Raw genomic sequence first — 18,366 nt, 5'->3', positions numbered from 1 at the left:
GTGCGAGCCGGACCTGGATCCCGCGCCTCGTCGGCCGGGGACGACGACGGCGGATCCGCCATTAGAGCAGCAGCTTCGCCGAGGATAAGATCGGGGGAAGGGGAAGGAGGTGGTGGACTCGGGAGGACTTGTGCGTGTGACTGACGTGCGGGTCCCGCTTGTACTCTTGGATGGGCCGGGCTCTACTGGGCTGCCATACCCATTCCGTTTTCCCTCCCTCGCCCTCCAAACGGCCCCTCCGGCGACGCTCGGAGGCGGGCGGCCCGTGCTCGAAGAAGAGGAAGTCGGCGGCAGAAGGGCGCGGCCCGGAAGCTACGGCGGATCCGCCGCTGGAAGCAGCGGAAGGGGGCGGGGCCGGCGACCGCATCAGCGGCCTCCCCGACGGCGTCCTCGGGGACATCGTCTCGCTCCTCCCCACAAGGGAAGGCGCGCGCACGCAGATCCTCTCCTCCCGGTGGCGCCACCTCTGGCGCTCCGCTCCGCTCAACCTCGACCATCACGAGCTCTGCGACAAGAAATACCAGCTCGATTCCGTCGTGTCGCGCATCCTCGCCACCCACCCCGGCCCCGGCCGCCGCTTCTGCGTCACCGTCTACCACCTCCACCGCGACCGAGCCGACGCCTGGCTTCGATCCCCTGCCCTCGACAACCTCCACGAGCTTGAGCTCTGCAGCTCCAAACACACCTTCCCGTATCAACCGGTAGTACTGCAGCGGCCTTCCGCTTCTCCGACACCCTCGGCGTCGCCACCATAGGAGAGTGCCACATCCCTGACAGCATGGCCCAAGCGCTTTTCTTCCCTAAGCTTAACAAGCTCGGGCTTGAAAATGTCACCATATCCTAATCCTCACTACAAACCATGATTGATGGTTGCCCCGCTCTAGAGTGCTTGCTGATTCGCCGCGGCTCTGGCTTCCGTTGTGTCCGAATCAACTCCATCAGCCTTAGAGGCATAGGTGTGGAAGTTTATTGGGAAGACCTCAGATTAGAGGAAGTCATCATCGAGAATGCCCCTTGTCTTGAAAAGTTGCTCCTATTTGGCTCAGCTGAATCCCGGCATATATCGGTAATCTCCGCACCTAAATTGGAGACCCTAGGCTGCCTATCTTCCCATTTATCTGATTTTAGTCAACATGATTTTAGTACCACACTCACGCTATACTCGACAGTTATTCAGGTACCACTTTCCTTCTCGATCAATTTCTGCACTTATGGTGATGAATTATGTAATTTCTGCACTTATAGATGGTTTATAATGTCATCTTCCATGCTTCATGAAGGGATTGCGTGTTCATAGCTTGACGGAGACGGTGCGCACTGTCAAGATTTTATCTGTTCGTATGATTGCTCTTAGTTTGGATGTTGTTATTGACTTGATGAGATGCTTTCCTTGCTTGGAAAGGCTGTACATTGACGTAACAATTCTTCCTTAATGGTTCATAGTGTTCATTTCTCATGTGATCTGCTTATTGTTCTGAACTGGGCGTTTTTCATTTGGTTATGTTTTGTTAGTCAATTAAGCCAGGGAAAAAGAATTTGTGGCGCCGTAAACACCAGAATCTAATAAGATCTCTTGACATCCGTCTGAAGACAATTGACTGGCGATATTATGTGGGCACCAAGTCAGATGTTGACTTTGCCACATTCTTTTTACTAAACGCGAGAGTGCTAGAGTTAATGACTCTTCAGGTTTATCATAGTAATTTCAAAGAGGAGTTTTTTACACGGCAACGTGAGAAGCTTCAACTGGATAAGAAGGCCTCAGGAGGTGCTCGGCTTCATTTTACAACGGATCATTTTCATGGCAGTTTTACGGATTTCTGTGTCCGTGATTTGGATCTAGCTGATCCCTTTGAAAGGAATTATCCGTACCAATTTCATGCTTTCTCCTAAAAAAAGTTTATTTCTCATGTTTGTAGTTTGTTTAAGTTTGTATTATCCTGGAATCTAGTGACAATTAAATATACTATTTAACTTGTTAGTTCTGTTGAAATCAACTTGTGCCAATGTGCACTTATTTTATGAGAAAATCAACTTGTGACAATTTCATGCTTCTGAACGTGAAGTGTGATGTTATCTGTTAAGCCGATTTTAGGAAGCCACGCGAATTGATGGGTCTGAGTATCGGTATTGCTCCATCTGGTGTGCCAAGCACTTCCTCAGATTTCCCGTGGGGCTAAAAGTCCTATCGGTAATTTGTTTTTTCCCGTGCCCAATGGCATGATTTGTGTGGGCTGTAGTTAGCTGCGCATTCAGAATATTGTGTGTTGTCTCCAGTTTACATCAGCTGTTTACCTGTTTGGTGTCCGGCGGATCTGCCGCTTGTTAGTCAGAACGAAGAGAAGAAAGGGGTTTCACTGTGAAGGCAGGGAACTATTTCTGTTTCCAACATGAATGGTCCTGATGTTGAACTGCTTTTGACTCTTGGCTTGATGCTTTGCCAGGAAGACCGAGTTGAGTCGCCGTTTTCTTTGTCCCCTTTGTATCCATTGCTAGAGTTCCTTGTACCGCATAATCTGTCTGGCAATTTGTTGGATTCTGGTGTAACTGCTGAAGATGGAACCTGTTATTGTATCAATTGTGCATATGTATTATTGCACTTGTCAGTGGATCAGTAGTACAGAGTATCTATCTACACACAATATTTCTAGTTTTTGTTTGCTGTGGTCATTGCACGACCGCCCCGAATTACCGTAAGCAATACTGGTAGACCCCAAACATGTGGTAAATCAATCATGTTAATCTACCAGCAACCTAGGAAGGCCAATGCAGTGGTGCCATTGACAAAATCAGGTTAACTAATCTCTCTCCAGGATCTCCCTACCATCACATAAACACACGCAAGCAAGTTCACTGTTCCAAACAAGAAGAGGATCACCAGCCAGATAAACTGGCAAGCTGTCCAAAAAATTGTTTTCTTCAGAGGCAATTGCACTGGGGTACACATACTTGCACTTTGTTCGTCCCCGCGCATCGCATGGATGCCCAGCTAAATCAATTTCTCCAACCATATATAGATGACAAAACTCCACTATGTCAAAAAGGATAATGAAATAACCACAAATAGCAAATATAAGTGGCCAGAACACACACAGACACCATAAGGGCAATTTCTTTGTCAGAAGTTCACACTCCTATAGGACTTGTTACAATTTACAAGTACAGAATAACACATGAACAGAGAGCCTATCAGGACAAGCGGCGCTATGCTAGCTTCAGGACAGGTTTTTGTTTATGCTCGGAAAGTTGCTGTTGCTACTCTTGCCTGAGTTCGTCGCTGTAGGAACCCTTCAGCCAGACTTCGTCGAGACCATCTAGATACTCTAGTCCAGAAATTCACAAAGGCGCCCCACCAGAGCAGTGAATCTTCAGCACCTCAACTCTCATACAAACATTACTTGCAGAAGTTACCTGTAACTTGGAGGCGCGATCGATCTCTAGGACCTGTAATCTCCAAAAGTTAGCATCTCCCAGGGTGCTAAAATGGGGTTCACCATCTTGAATCGGCTTCACACAAAGGCGATGTAAGCACCTTCTATTTGGCCATTCGCGAAGGGAGTGCATGTCCTCTTGCAATAGTATATTGTCAACTCAAGATCAAACTTCTATTTGGCCTGCTGATGAAAGAGTTTGATTCTCTGTCAGGAAGTGAAGATCGAGTATAATCTGCTTATAAAGTCGCCGCTTTCTTGCTCTCTTCCATCTGTTGTGAGAGTATAATTTGCTTGGCAATTTGCTTTCTGCTGATATAAATGCTGGAGATGGAACATTATACTTGTTGGTGAACCGATGATACAAACTACTACAGAGCATATATTCACCGATCAATGATTCCAAGCAAGAAGAGTGCCTGTTTGGAAAATGAAATGAACCTGTGGTAATGTTGGAGCAGTAGTTTTACCTTGCATTTCCTACATAAACCTTTATGCTGCAAAGAATGCAACTCTCATTCTAGAAAAAAGGCCTCTGGTCTTGAGATCCGAATCTTCTCCTCCACTTCACATCTTGTCCTGATCCAGCCATCGTGTATGTGTTTCTGCAGTTACTGCTTCGGCGAGGTGGCATCATCATCCACAGGAGCTTCAGAGCCCATAGCAGGCTCTGTCGTCAGCATCCCGTGGCCTGGCTGGCGCTATCAATTCGAACCCCCGACGTCGATTCGCTGGAGTTGCTTGGGTGAGCTTTCAGATCCCGCCCGGAACTTTGTTTGACTTGCTTGTCCCATGGCTCTTCAACAGCAACAGAAATGTGAGCCAACCATAGTTCTCGAGCAAGCCTGATGGCATCATGAACATACTAAGTAAAACTCTATATTCATCATCGTTGTCTCCAAGACGGCGAGACTAAAGAAAAGGCAAATGCATATTGTGAAACATTTATTAGCCAGTAGTTTCAAGTGCAAACCTTGGGCTTGGGTGCCATACTGGGTTTCGAGATTGGCTGATCAGGGTTTGGTGGCTCATCATTAATATCCTATATCACAAAACAATAGCGTTACAGAGTCCTCTTGTTGCAGCAATAATACTAAGAGACAAATAGAAATTTAGAATACCTGGATATCATCTGGCCGCTCTCCCCTCTGTATCATTTCCATGACCTGTCAAGTGTTAAGTCCAATATGACAGTTTAGAGACAACTTCTGGTTCAATATCAAAATATTCAGACTGAACTAAATTGCTAATATCCTAGCATGAGTTCGTGACAGAAAAAAAAAGGATGCTCAAGATAGAGAACCTCCATATATGTTGTGAATTTATTATGACAGTTTGATCCATACCCTTTCATAATAAAGGGCATGATGGTCATTTTTTAAATGAGCTTCGGCTACTTATCCGCGTGTTACGTAGAAATACCATTAACAGTCACAGTAGTAACAAAGCGGGACAGCTTACCTCTTGTGTCTAAATTCCATTTTTCTTCCTCTTCTACACAACGATGTGGCATGGTTGGGTCGGCCCAAAAGGCACCTGACGGTGTGTCGGGCCATGGCTGCCGCATTTTTTAATCTGTTTTTTTCTTTCTTGAGTTTAGTTATTTTTTCGTTCACAATTTCCAGCAACTGTTGTGAATTTATTAGCAATTTTTATAAAATTATTAATATTTTAATTTTTTCATAAATAATTTGAAATTCCAAAATTGTTGATAAATTTAAAATAAATTTTTATAACATCAAAATATGATCATGTTAATTCGTAATTATGGAAATTTCATATTTGAAATAACAGAAACATCAAATTTAAGAAAACTACGTGTTTACGGATGCAGCCGTCTGGGCTACTCCGGCACCCTACTCTTAACTGGTGTTTTTTTTTGCACTATGGACAAATGACCCTAATTTTTTACAGTAGCCTAGCATGGACAATTTTTTTGAGCCTGGCATGGACAATAGGCATCCATGGCTGATTCGAACGACTTACGCGCACGTGTGGGCATTATATAGGCTGTTATTGACTGAAATAATTCAAAAATATCAAAAACTTGTCCTATGAGAGTACCAGTTGGCATGGTGGCTTGAAATGGCGATACAAGGTGATGGAAAAAAATAGTGCATTTGAAGACGTCGAAAAAGAAAGTGTTTTCAAATAGACCCGAACACTCTGTGTCTAACATGTTTTTTTGTACATGCGAGGAATGATCCCAACTTTTGCCACCAAGGGTGTGTGTGCATGGTAGGTACCCATGTCTAGTTTGAATGAATTCGGGCAACTTGCACGTTGCAAAACGTCCAGTCATTTATTGACCTTTTTTCACCGAATTTTTTTCAGAAAATACTAAATTTGTCGAAAACAAAAACAAACTGGCATGATGACATGAATTGGTGATGCAAATAAATTAAGGCCATTTGACGGATGTAAAATACCAGGTGTTCACAAACGGACCCTTCTGGCCTACCCGAATACCCTCTGTCTAACATATGGATTTTTGTTGTACATATGAGAAATGATCGTAAATTTTGTCACCAAGGCTGCGTGCCCATAGTAGGCGTCCATGCCTGGTTTAAATGAATTTGGACACCGTTTGCATGTTGCGACACATCTGGCCATTTACCGGCCTTTTTTTCACCGAGAAAACTCCAGAAAAATACAAAACTTGTCAAAATAAAAATGACTTTGCATGGTAGCATGAATTGATGATACAAGGTGATGGGAAAAAATTGGGGCCATTTGACGGATGTAAAAGACCAGGTGTTCACAAACGGACCCTTGACCTCCCGAACACCCTCTGTCTAACATGGGATTTTGTTGGAGTGACCCCAAATTTTTCCATCAAGCGTGTGTGCCGATGGTATTCGTTCATGCCTGGTTTGAATGAATTCGGACACGTTTGCATGTTGCGACACGTCCGGCCATTTATCAACCTTTTTTCACCGAGACAACTCCAAAAAATACAAAACTTGTGCAAAACGAAAACAACTTGGCATGACGGCATGAATTGGTGATACCGGGTGATGGAAAAAATTAGGACCATTTGATGGATGTCAAAAACTAGGTGTTCACAAACAGATCCTTTTGGCCTACCCGAATACCCTCTGTCTAACATGCTTTTTTTTGGACATGTGAGGAATGACCCCAACCTTTTTCGCCAAGGGTGCATGCCCATGGAAGGCATCTATGCCTGGTTCAATCGAATTTGGAATCCGTTTGCACATTGCGACGCGTTCGGTCATTTATCGACCTTTTCTCAAGAAAACTCCAAAAAATTAGAAAACTTGTCAAAAACGGCACACACGAGTTTCTGTTGGTCTGGTAGGGAAAACCCTCTGGTTTTTTAGTACTGTTGAAAAAAAAATCAGGAAATAAGGTAAGGTCGCAAGAAATCAAAAAAGTTCACTAAAAACGAAGAAAAGGTCATAGATTTGGAAAAAAGTTCATCGATACTGAAAACAAGTTCATAGAAGTCAGAAAAGTTCATCAATTTTTTAAAAAAGAAGTTCACCAATTTGAAAAAAAATCACAAATTTGAAAAAAGTTCATTGAGTTTGAAAAAAGGTTCATCGATTGTGAAATAATGGTCATCGAATTTGAAAAAGCTCGTGAATTTAAAAAAAAGAGATTTTGAAAAACTTTACTAAATTTGTTATAAAAAAGTTCGCAGAGATTTGAAAAGAAAAATGAAAATGAAAATAGTGCACTGATTTGTGAATTCACGAATTTGACTAAAACAGAAAAAAGGAAAAAAGAAACTAGAACCGAAAAACAAACAAAGTAAAATAAAAAACCGACCAGCGGACAAGAAGTAAGGAAGTAGATAAGTGCATGTTATACTGAAACGTACGCCTCCCAGTTGGTTAGCACGAGTGGTTGTCAACCTTGAGGTTGTGTGTTCGAATACCATGTGTGTACATTTTTTGAACTATAGCAAAACTTTCTTTTTTGAGCAATCCGCACCCTTTATTGAACGTTCAAACAGAATGGGATACAGATGATATCGCGCATAATACTAAGCCACACATGGCGCCCATTGTACTTTCTATTTTCATGAATAAAACTAAGGTCGCTAAAAAGTCTACTCTGATGTTTTATGTCCTGTAAGATAGGATAGTATCTGCATGGAACTTCCTCCAGTAAATTCGTTACAACCTCGAGGCAATCAGTTGCTACACAAACAGACCGGAGCTGAAGATCGGCAGCAAGTGAGAGAGCTTCATTGCATGCTTCGGCTTCAAGGATTGTCGGATCGAGGCGGACGTCGTAGATGATCGCTGAGGCTCCAATGTAATTGCCCCCCTTGTCCCTACAGACAGCAGCTGAGGCAGCCCGGTCTCTTATCTTGGAGAAGCCCCCGTCGACATTGATTTTGAAATCATGGCTCTCGGGCGGGAGCCACCCGATCCGTGCCGCCGGCTCGGCCCGCACTCTTGTATTTACATGCACGTCCCTGACATTCACATGCAGGTCCCTAGGATTTGCATTCCGCTCCTTTTGGCGTGCACTCTTTTTTGGTAACATCTCCAACTCTACCAAGAACTTGTTTACGAAGATATGGGTGGATAAAGGGCTCTGAAACTGGTCATCATGTATGGCTCGGCGCCGTGCCCACCAGATGGCCCACATAGTAACAAGGACACGAGCCAGATCATCGGTGTTTAAGGTATCTACCAGTCATAGCATCCAGAGCTTCGGATCTTCCTTCTGTTGGAGATGACTGTATCTGTGAGGTCCTCATCAGCAAGAGCCCAAACACAACATGCCATGCGGCAGTCAAAGAGAGAATGGCGCCACGTATCCACCGCTGCGTGACAAAGCGAGCACTCCACCGAATCGGCCATACTTCTATGCTTTCGAACTTCTCCTATGGGAATGGAGCATTTGGCCAATCTCCAAGCAAAGACGCGAACTTTCGAAGGGACCGCCGCTCCCCAGAGTTTCGCCCAGGATCCTCGATCTGCTTCAATCCGCGAGTGTCCATCATTGTGCTCGAGCCAGTCCGTGCGTTGCTGCTTGGTGGCGGACAGAAGCTTGTAAGCCGAACGCACTGTGAAGACACCCCTTCGTTCATAGTGCCATGACCAGAAATCATGGCGAACTCGAGAACTAAGCGGGATATTAAGAATTGCCTCCTTGTCCATTGGGTACAAATATTCATCCAGAGCCTCCATATCCCATGCAAAAGTGACAGGGTTAATGAGACCCGAGACAAGCTGCGGGGGATTCAAAGTTTTTGGGCACACCGGGCGCAGCTTAAAATCACGTGGTATCCAGTTATCAGCCCAAATATTAGTGTCCTCGCCGGATCCAATCCGCTTAATCAGCCCGAGCTTGAGCGTGTCTCTGCCTTCAACCAAAGAGCGCCAGACCTGTGACGGATTCTTCCCCAGCTCAGCTTCAAGGATTGAAGCCGAAGGGTAGTACACAGCCTTGAGGATGCGTGCACTGAGAGAGTTTGGTTCCTGGAGTAGCCGCCAGGCTTGTCTGGCTAGCAAAGCAAGGTTAAAAAGCTCGATATCACGAAACCCCATACCTCCCATAAACTTTGGTTGTGTCATCACATCCCAAGAAACCCACACGGTCTTCCTCTCGCCCTTTTTGGATCCCCACCAGAATTTCCTCAAGAGGCCATTGATGTGTTGACACAGGCCTCGTGGTAACTTGAAACACGCCATTGAGTACGTCGGGATTGCTTGGGCAACTGACTTGATAAGCACCTCTTTCCCTCCCACAAAAGTGCCTTCTCCATCCAGCCCTGCACTTGCTTCCATATCCTATCTTTAAGATACTTAAAGGACCCTTCCTTTGATCTGCCAACATCCGCCGGGAGGCCAAGGTATTTTTCAGACAATTTCTCATTCTGGACTGAGAGGATTTGTTTGATTTCCTGCCTCACTCCTTCCGAACAACCTTTACTAAAGAATATCGAGGACTTCTCCTTATTGATGCGCTGTCCGGAAGCTAGGCAATACCTTTGCAAGAGACTCTCAACTCTGTTGGCCATATCAGATGTGGCATCAAAGAATAGCGGGCTATCATCTGCAAAAAGGAGGTGGTTTACCTGAGGGGCTCCCGGTGCCACTTTTATACCATTGATGCTCTCACCTGGCGTTGTGGATTTCAGTAAGCAAGAGAGGCCTTCGGCGGCCAATAGGAAGAGATATGGCGATATGGGATCACCCTGCCTGAGTCCACGAGAGGGCCTGAACTCCTCTTGCTTACCACCATTAAAGATAACAGAGAAGGAAACCGATGATACACACCTCATTACTGTTTGTGTAAACTGTGGGCTGATCCCCAACTTGAGCATAACCTTCTCCAGATAATTCCACTCGAGCCGATCGTAGGCTTTCATCATATCAAGCTTCAAAGCACAGAACCTGTTACTCTTGAGCTTCCTAGATTTCATATAGTGCAGACACTCATAGGCAGATATGAAATTGTCAGTAATGAGACGCCCTGGAACAAATGCTGACTGTTCCTCGGAGATGATATCGGGGAGAATAAGCTTGAGCCGATTAGCCAACACCTTTGATGCAATCTTAAAGATCACATTGCAGAGGCTTATCGGTCGAAACTGTGCTAAATTTTTTGGGCTAGCAATCTTGGGAATTAAAACAATGAACGTCTTGTTTATCTCCTGTGGAGAATCTTCTCCATTAAGAACTCGAAGCATCATCTCAGTAACCTCATCACCACAGAGCTCCCAATGCCTCTAAAAGAAATGTGCCGGGAAACCGTCTGGCCCTGGGACCTTTGTCGGAAACATCTGGAACAAGGCCGCTTTCACCTCGGTCTTACTGTACTGTGCGTCCAGAGATATGTTCATGGGTGCATCTACCCTGGTAGGTATATGGGAGAGGACCTCCTCAATGCCCACCGTACATTCAGAGGCGTAGAGATTACTGTAAAAAGAAGTAGCTATACCAGCCATCTCCTGCTCCTCCTTACACATGGTTCCATCAGGTTGCTGCAACTCCACTATCCGGTTCTTTGCCTTCCGGGCGCTAGCTTTACGATGAAAAAATTTCGTGTTACTGTCTCCTTCCGCTAGCCACTGAATACGCGCCCTCTGACGCCACATGATTTCCTCCCGTAGACAAAGCTCGACCATACGGGCTTCGACCCGATCTTCCTCAGCCGATGGCCCCACGCGGCTGGGTAGCGAGCGCAGCTCCTCCAGTTGTGTGCGGAGGTGACGCAGTTCGGATCGCACCGCGCCAAAAGATGCCCGGCCCCAACTCTGTAGTTTCCCGGCCACCGCAGTCAGCTTATGAGAGAGCGCAGAAACACTTTGAGCCCGCCCCGCATTAGTCCAGGCATCGAGTAACACTTCTCCAAAGCTTGGGTCTCTTTCCCACATGCATTCATAGCGGAACTGTTTTTGTTTTGCCCGAATACTTGTGTCAATCAACTCAGTCTCCAGAAGAATTGGACTATGATCCGATTTTGCAGCTGTAAGGTGCTCAACATAGGCGAAGGGAAACAAGGCAGACCAACACGATGAAGCCAGAGCTCTATCCAAGCGAACGCGGCAGTAGCTCCCTCCAGCAACCTTCTTCTCCCACGTCCAGTCCAAGCCCTGATACCCCAGGTCAGCTAAGCCGCAAATATTGATGGCTTTTCTGAACGCATCAATCTGCGAGCTGTCGCGCTCATTTGGTCCATGCTGCTCTTCGGGCCTCAATATCTCATTAAAGTCCCCAATACACATCCATGGGAGTGTGCTCTCTCCCCTCAAACGCTTCATGGTGTCCCACGTTTTATACCGAAGGCTCCTGGTAGCTTCACCATAGAAACATGTCAATCTCCATTGCTCCTTGCCCGGTTCAGTGACCCAGGCATCCACGCGATACTCCGAAAAATTCTTTATTGAAACATCCAAAGTGTTTTTCCAAAAAATACAAAGACCACCACTACGACCACTACTACCGACACCAAAGCTGAAATCATACCCTAACGACGTACGCAAACCTTCAACACGACTCTTCTGTAATTGGGTTTCAACTAAACACAAGATAGATGGCGAACTGATCTCCACGAGATCACATAACTCACGAACTGTCGTGGGATCGCCTATCCCACGACAGTTCCAGCTTAAAATTTTCATTGGGCCTGGTGGCGCCCCGAGTCGGAGCCCGCCAATAACGCCGTCTTGTCTGAGTTTTGCTTCAATGGTGATGCTGATTTCTTCGCTTTCTTGGCATCTCGGGGGGACACATATGTTGGAGGTGGTGGGGGTACTGCCGTAAGTGCCAGGTCTAGGCCCGGAACTACCCCACGGCCGGTGTCAGAGCTCCCAGTCACGCCCTGTTTCTGCTGGTGTTCATCCGGATTGTTTCCAACCGATGCGAAACTCAGATTTCTGCGAGCCCCCTGTCCTCCTTCATGATCCTTCCCCTTTGTAGCAGACGATTTCAGCGGACTAGTCACATCATCTTCCTCTCCATCTTCTGCTCCCGAATCCAGCCCAGCCTCCTGAGACGAGCGTTTACGAGCAGGTGAAGTTTGCCGAGGCCGTGGTGCACCCCTTCCTGATCTTCCTCTTCCACGACCTCCAAAGCGACCACCCCGCGAGGCTCGGCCTCCTCCTTGCTGCTCCTGTACTATCTCCCGTCTCTGTGCCAGCATCCAGCTTCCCCATTGCTTGTCCTTGGCCTCCCAAACTCCATCTCCACACTCCTCATGATTATGACCCATGAGTCCATAAATTTGACAGAAGTACAGTATCTTCTCGTACTTGACAGGGAGGAGTTTCCTGCCCTCACCCACCACGTTCAACGGAATAACCCTCGTGAGCGGTTTATCCACCAGAACCCTAGCCCGGATTCGGACGTAGTTACCTTCATAGAAAAGCCTTGGAGATAGTTGTGTTTCCTTCACCCGTCCAATACGTCTAGCTAGCTGATCAACAACTTCAAGTTTCCGGTAGAGCTCCGGTATATTGTGTATTTGTGCCCAGACAAACAGGCCATCAAAATTGACAGATTCCGGATCTTGCTTACCATCATAATCTTCAATCAGCATCCCCATCCCCCTAAACAGCCACTGACCTCCATGGACAACTTTCTTCCAATCTCCCAGGCAAAACATCTGAAAAATAAATAGGTTTTCCCCTGCCTCCCTGTACTGCGGCACATGTGCTAGACTCCAGATCGATTTCATGGTCTCAAACATAGCGGATGCGCTGAAGATCCGGGTCGTGTTTACCTTCGCGATCGCCAACCATCTCGCATCTGTTGCATACTTCTTAGATTCCTCCACCCCCACGATCACGTCGTCTAGTTCGCCGTCTTTGATGTCCAAGTGTTGCAGCATCTCCTCCAAGTTCTTCCCTGACCAACCCTCCGAGGACGATCCTGCTCCTGTCGCCATGCTTCCCACTCGCGATCCAAGATGCGAAGAGAGGCGCACGGCGATCCGCCGGAGAAAAAGCTCTAGGCGGCGGTAACGCCGCCAGAGGCGATAAACCCTAACCTAGAGGGTAGAAGACTTTCGCGTCCATGCAACATGTTGGGCCTAGCAAAAAAAAAGTATGCACAAAAAAGTGTAAAATGGGCCGGCCCACACCAGAGGGGAAGGCGATCAGCTGTTGTAAACGAGTATGTGTACAATTCTCAAAATAAAGTATGTGTATGTCCGGTAGGAGACCATACGGAGGTGGGTATACGTTCCTCTCGGAAGACGATACTACCCTTATACGTCTTGTGTAGCGGGGTTGTACCGAAGCGGAACTCAACGAGTAAACGTCGAATTTGTTTGATTTCGTCCATGGTGAGCCCTTTATTTTCCAGGAAGGAACGCCTCTGGACATCAGAAGAGGCCACAACTTTCGGGTGTCTCAGAAAAGTAACGGCGCTCTGAACCAGCTCCTCCCTTGCAGGTTCAGAGGTCGGGACAGTCGCTTCCCCTCTTATGCCTTCCTGCTCCTTTGCACCTTGCGGAGCACCATTAGTAGCTTCTGAGCAACCTAAAGTGAAGGTGAAATTAAGTTCAATGCTCAGTCTGATTTTTTCGCCGAGCATCAAGAAACACCGTCAGAGGCAAAATTATATCGGATAATGGGGCAGCCCAGCGTGCGACACTCATTCAGTATATTATGAGGATATTATTAATGCACAGGAGTGTTAACTTAAATTAGTCTATTATCATGCAGTCCACTGCGCGACAGTTGAAACAAATGGTTCTAACAGGATGTCTTAGATACTCCAAGCAATACTCATAGTTCAAAAAAATTAGGCTAATCAGGTGAAACCGTGAAAGTATCGGCAACCAGAGCAGCAGACGACGAGAGACAGCCTATTGCCCTGGTGCCCTCCTCTGTGACCAAAGATCAATCAGGTGAACCTAACACTCACTATCCAGGGTAACTCTACTCAGCAATGAAATCTCGGAAGATCACTGGACAAATTGGTAACCAACGGCCGGAAGGTGCCCCGGGATCGAGCCACGGAACAACGGCCGCTGGCTACTAAGGTGGTGATGGACCAACGCAGCAGCCAAGATCTCCTCCTCATCATTGGACGAGGAATCGTCGGAGTCGCAAAAGGAAACTGTGGAAAAAGATCTCATCAGCGGAGTCTAGTTTGTACCTTGGCAAACTGTCAAACAGCTTGCGGGCGTCGACGAAGGAGTTGGCCGGCGAAGAGACGTGTGCCTCCCTTGGACCAGGTGGCTGGCGTGCCGGTGGCCGACGAGTGTGCCGACGTCAGGACGAAGGAGCTGGCCGGGGCGGCGAGGTGGCTTCCTGCTCGTGGCGGCATCGGGAGGTGGGGGTGAGAAGTTTTGATGCCCCGACGGCAAGGTGACGACGTTGGGGGGAGGTCTGTCGGCACCGGCTGCTAGCAGAGGCACCGGCAAATGGGCGGTGGCGGCGAGGTGGCGACGTTGGGGGGAGGTTTGTCGACACCGGCTGCTGGCAGAGGCACCAGCATTATGGATGAATAATTTTGTGCATTTTTAAGCAAACAGGAAACACATTCATGTCTTTGAAGCATGTATACTCATGATTATGGTTCATTCCTAAAGGAATGTCTTATTTGGTTAAAGAGAATTATCTAGTCGATGGAAGCGACATTTTAATGTTTTTAAAAGTAGGACGACGATAACTGCCACACGTGTGGGCGTTAAGGGGTCTGCCCACACGTTTTGTGTGGTGTCTAAGAAGATCAGCCCACACGCCTACGTGTGGGCAAAATAAGTAATGCCCACATGTCTCTTTTTTTCCTCGTGGTCCCTCTCACACGCCTACGTGTGGGCAAAATAGATAACGCCCACATGACCTCTCTCAGCCACCTACCTCACGGCCCCGCACGCCCCGCGTGACAGTCACCACGCATCCCCGCAGTTGCCATGGTCCGGACCCTCTTTAATGTCCGTTTAATTGTAGTTGCCATGTTGTTGTACTGCAGTTGCCATGTTGTTGTACTACAATTGCAATGTCTGACAACTACATTTGCCATGGTTGCTCAACTGCAATTGCCATCTCAGGTCAAGTGTCAGATGCCATTTTTAGGACAAATGCAGCTGTTGCCATGTATGGTCTGGTTACTACTGTTGCCATGATTTGAAAACTTTAGGAGTTGCCACCTACTAACACTAGACAGTTGCCATGTATGGTCTGATTTACTATAGTTGCCATGATTTGAAAACTTTAGGAGTTGCCACCTACTAATACTAGGCAGTTGCCATGTAGCGCTACAAAAAGACATAGGAAAATAACATGTTCGGGATAAAGAGAGAGTTGCCATCTACTTACAACCACACTAGGGCACTTGCCATGTACCCTATAGAACACATAGCAAACTAACATGGGCGGGTAAAAGAGAGAGTTGTCATCTGCTTACAAGCACACTAGGGCAGTTGTCATGTACCCTGCAAAACACATGGCAAGTGACAGCTTTGGGTGAAGGATAGGAGACGGGCGTGTGGACGAACTGATAAACGCCCACACATCAGCCCCTGTGCGTGAGTGAAAACTGACGTGTAGGCTAACTGCTAAACGCCCACACCGGCCCCTCCGTGTGGTGAAACGGACGTGTGGGCGACCCGATGAATGCCCACACACCAGCCTAGTCCTACGTGGCACCACAAACACGCCAAGATTCGTGCACCCACAAACGGACCCAGATCCACGCGTGTGGGTGAGATGCAAACGCCCACACGTGTGGGCGTTAATGTTCCGTAAAAGTAAGCATACCATCACATAAGTACAAATTCTTTTAGTAAAATCTGTAAAATCACAATAAGTTTGTTTGCCATGGAGCCGAATTCACTGTAGCAAGTAGCAAGTAGCAAGCTAGCAGGAGTTACCAGATTGTTTGAGCATGTAGTACGTCCATGGAATTATGGATGAATAATTTTGTGCATTTTTAAGCAAACAGGAAACACATTCATGTATTTTGAAGCATGTATACTCATGATTATGGTTCATTCCTAAAGGAATGTCTTATTTGGTTAAAGAGAATTATCTAGTCGATGGAAGCGACAGTTTGATGTTTCTAAAGTAAGCATACCATCACATAAGTACAAATTTCTTTTAGTAAAATCTGTAAAATCACAATAAGTTTGTTTGCCATGGAGGCGAATTCACTGTAGATGGAAGCAAGTTTCACCGTGGAAGCAAAATATTTGTATAATATCCACACTTCCGAGATGGAAGCAAGTTTCTATAAAGGCATGTACAATGGTGCTATCTTAGGAGTGCCACCTAGGATGAATGATGAGGTGGAGGAGAAAGAACTCATAAGAAAAGGATTGCCTTCTCTTATTTAAGAGAAGACAAGAGATAATCTCTTAGCATAATTTGTCTCACTATATTTTAGGAATGACTAGTTATTGAAGATAAGGCTAAGAGATGAACCATTGTAGACATTGCTTTTTGTCATCTCTAAATTACATGCAAGATTTAAGATAAGACTGTCTTATCAACCATTGTACATGCCCTAACATCCACAAAATGTAGATCGAAGCAAGTTTCATGGTGCAGCCCAAGACAATATCCAGGGATTCCCGGCAGATATATTAGGCCTGAATATTGTATCATATTTTGTTGTAATGTGTTGTGATTGTATTTATACTTTGGTTTCATGGAAGCAGAGATTCCCTTTTCTTTGGAAGCAAACTTTTGTTTTTTGTGGAAACAATGTATAGCTACAGTGGAAACCAATTTATTTTTGAGTGGAAGCAAATATATTATGAGTTGCAGCGGAAACAAATCGATGAGTCGATAGAAATAAATTGGTGCTCGGTTGGAAGCAAAATAAACATTTATAATCACACATTTTTCATTAAATCGAAACAAATTTGGTTGTACGCTCATGACGCATATTATTAAGTTGATGGAAGCAAATATGGTTGGCTCAAAATAGAATACCTAAAATAAAGAAATAAATCAGGTGGACAACATGATGCATCAATCCTTTTTTTAGATGAAATGAAATGATGCATCAATCTTGGAAGCAAACTAATTGTACGGAGCCTATAAGTAGGAAGCATACAATTTTTTTGAAAGAAGTACCACCGGGCCCATCCCGTAAAAAAAGGAACGACCACCAGGCCATGCATGCGCACGTAGCAGTTATGAGGAACCAGCCAATTGAGGCTTCAATCCAGCAAATGATGCACGGGGTTTGCTAACAGATGGAGCGTTGGGTATAAGTTGGATCGGATGGTCTAGGACGCTCAAGATAGCGAACCTCCATATATGATTTTGGGTGCCGGGGCACCACAGGGGTTACAGTTTCAGGATCAGGACTTCCTACAAAATTAAAGTAGGAATGTCAGAAAAAAGAATGTTTTGAACTTTTGATGAAGCCATTTAGAGCAGTGCTGAACTGAAGATACAACTGAAAGGGGAAGTTGATATGGAACCCCCATTTACTTATACAGAAAAACAAACCGAAAAGCTATCAATAATCTTGACAGGATCCACGGTGACATCAAATTAGAACTAAACCCGGAGGCCTTAGAATCACTAGTAAACTGACTGTTCTCACATACCTTGAGATTCACACATATTTGAGTTTGTAGAGTTTGAAGGTGGGCTCTGCAAATTACAAAAGTGACGTTAATGAAAACAGCAAGTTGAGAATAACCAGGGACAAGTAGATGGTGAAAGAAAAAAAACTTACAAGTAAACGACGAAATGCTTCTTCAATTTCGTCCACGGTGAGCCCTTTATTTTCCAGGAAGGAACGCCTCTGGACATCGGAAGATGCCACGACTTTGGGGTGACTCAGAAAACTAATGGCACTCTGGACCAGTTCCTCCCTCACCGGTTCAGAGGTCACAACAGCCGCTTCTCCTTTCATCTCCTCCTGCTCTTTCGTGTCTTGCGAAGTAGTACTCCCATGAGCAGCAGCTTCTGAGCTACCTAAAGTGAGGGCAAACTTAGTTTCAATACTCAGCTTGATTTCTCCGCCGATCATGATGAAACACCGGCAGAGGCAAAAATGTATACGGTAATGTGGCAGCACACACAGTGTACGACGGTCACTCGGAATATTACGAGGGTATCTACGCACAAGAATGAATGCTAACCTAAGTTAGTCTGCGCGCCAGTTTGAACAGGGATGTCTGAACGAAATCATGAATTGTTCTGAACAATACTGAATAGTTCAAAACGATTAGACTAATCAGGTGGATGCATGGGCAACCAGACCAGCAGAAGCCGATAGCCAGAGCCATGGCGCCCCCTGCTCTGTCGCCACAGATCGATCGTACCAACCTAACACTACCATAGTAGCCCCGTCACTGGTCTGTCGCCGGCTCGCCGCAGCAACGAGAACTCGGAGGATCAATGGACGAATTAGTACTACCATGAGCAGCTTCTGAGCTGACCAAGCAGCCAGTGCGAATTCTAGCTGCGGCGGCATGCCAGCACTCAGCAGCAACCGGCGGCGGAACCAAGCGAGACAGAGATGGAGAGGGAGAGGGG

At 46.1% G+C, this 18,366-nt stretch overlaps 3 protein-coding genes across 5 annotated transcripts in view; 1 reads left to right on the top strand and 2 right to left on the bottom strand.

Moving 5' to 3' along the window:
• The window catches only part of LOC123069456 (peroxisomal membrane protein PEX14), a 5,675-nt gene extending 5,432 nt beyond the window's left edge, over positions 1 to 243 (bottom strand). For 2 of the 3 annotated variants that reach the window (XM_044492329.1, XM_044492321.1), the window contains exon 1: positions 14 to 243. In XM_044492329.1, the coding sequence (XP_044348264.1) occupies positions 14 to 62 (49 nt within the window). In that variant the 5' untranslated portion in view covers positions 63 to 243. The remainder of the gene's footprint in view (positions 1 to 13) is intronic. The other variant, XM_044492332.1, reaches the window with a different exon arrangement.
• LOC123069467 (F-box/FBD/LRR-repeat protein At5g22700) lies at positions 134 to 1,456 on the top strand. Its single transcript, XM_044492341.1, has 2 exons — positions 134 to 1,177; positions 1,281 to 1,456. The coding sequence occupies exon 1, from the start codon at positions 171 to 173 to the stop codon at positions 753 to 755; it is 585 nt and encodes a 194-aa protein (XP_044348276.1). The 5' UTR covers positions 134 to 170; the 3' UTR covers positions 756 to 1,177; positions 1,281 to 1,456.
• A 2,918-nt stretch (positions 1,457 to 4,374) lies between these two features.
• The window catches only part of LOC123069482 (peroxisomal membrane protein PEX14), a 14,341-nt gene continuing 349 nt past the window's right edge, over positions 4,375 to 18,366 (bottom strand). Inside the window, exons 2-6 of the mRNA XM_044492361.1 lie at positions 17,561 to 17,802; positions 17,430 to 17,475; positions 17,126 to 17,187; positions 4,553 to 4,597; positions 4,375 to 4,473 (exon numbers count right to left, since the gene is read on the bottom strand). Of these exons, the coding sequence (XP_044348296.1) occupies positions 4,393 to 4,473; positions 4,553 to 4,597; positions 17,126 to 17,187; positions 17,430 to 17,475; positions 17,561 to 17,802 (476 nt within the window). The 3' untranslated portion in view covers positions 4,375 to 4,392. The remainder of the gene's footprint in view (positions 4,474 to 4,552; positions 4,598 to 17,125; positions 17,188 to 17,429; positions 17,476 to 17,560; positions 17,803 to 18,366) is intronic.

Source organism: Triticum aestivum, chromosome 1A, assembly GCF_018294505.1.
Source record: "Triticum aestivum cultivar Chinese Spring chromosome 1A, IWGSC CS RefSeq v2.1, whole genome shotgun sequence".
NCBI classification, from domain to species: Eukaryota; Viridiplantae; Streptophyta; class Magnoliopsida; order Poales; family Poaceae; genus Triticum; species Triticum aestivum.
The sequence above is the reverse complement of the archived record's forward strand: the minus strand, read 5'-3'. Positions and strand labels throughout refer to the sequence as shown.

Excerpts from the sequence above, each read along its gene's own strand:
- LOC123069467 (XM_044492341.1), top strand. The coding sequence starts at position 171 with ATGGGCCGGGCTCTACTGGGCTGCCATACCCATTCCGTTTTCCCTCCC.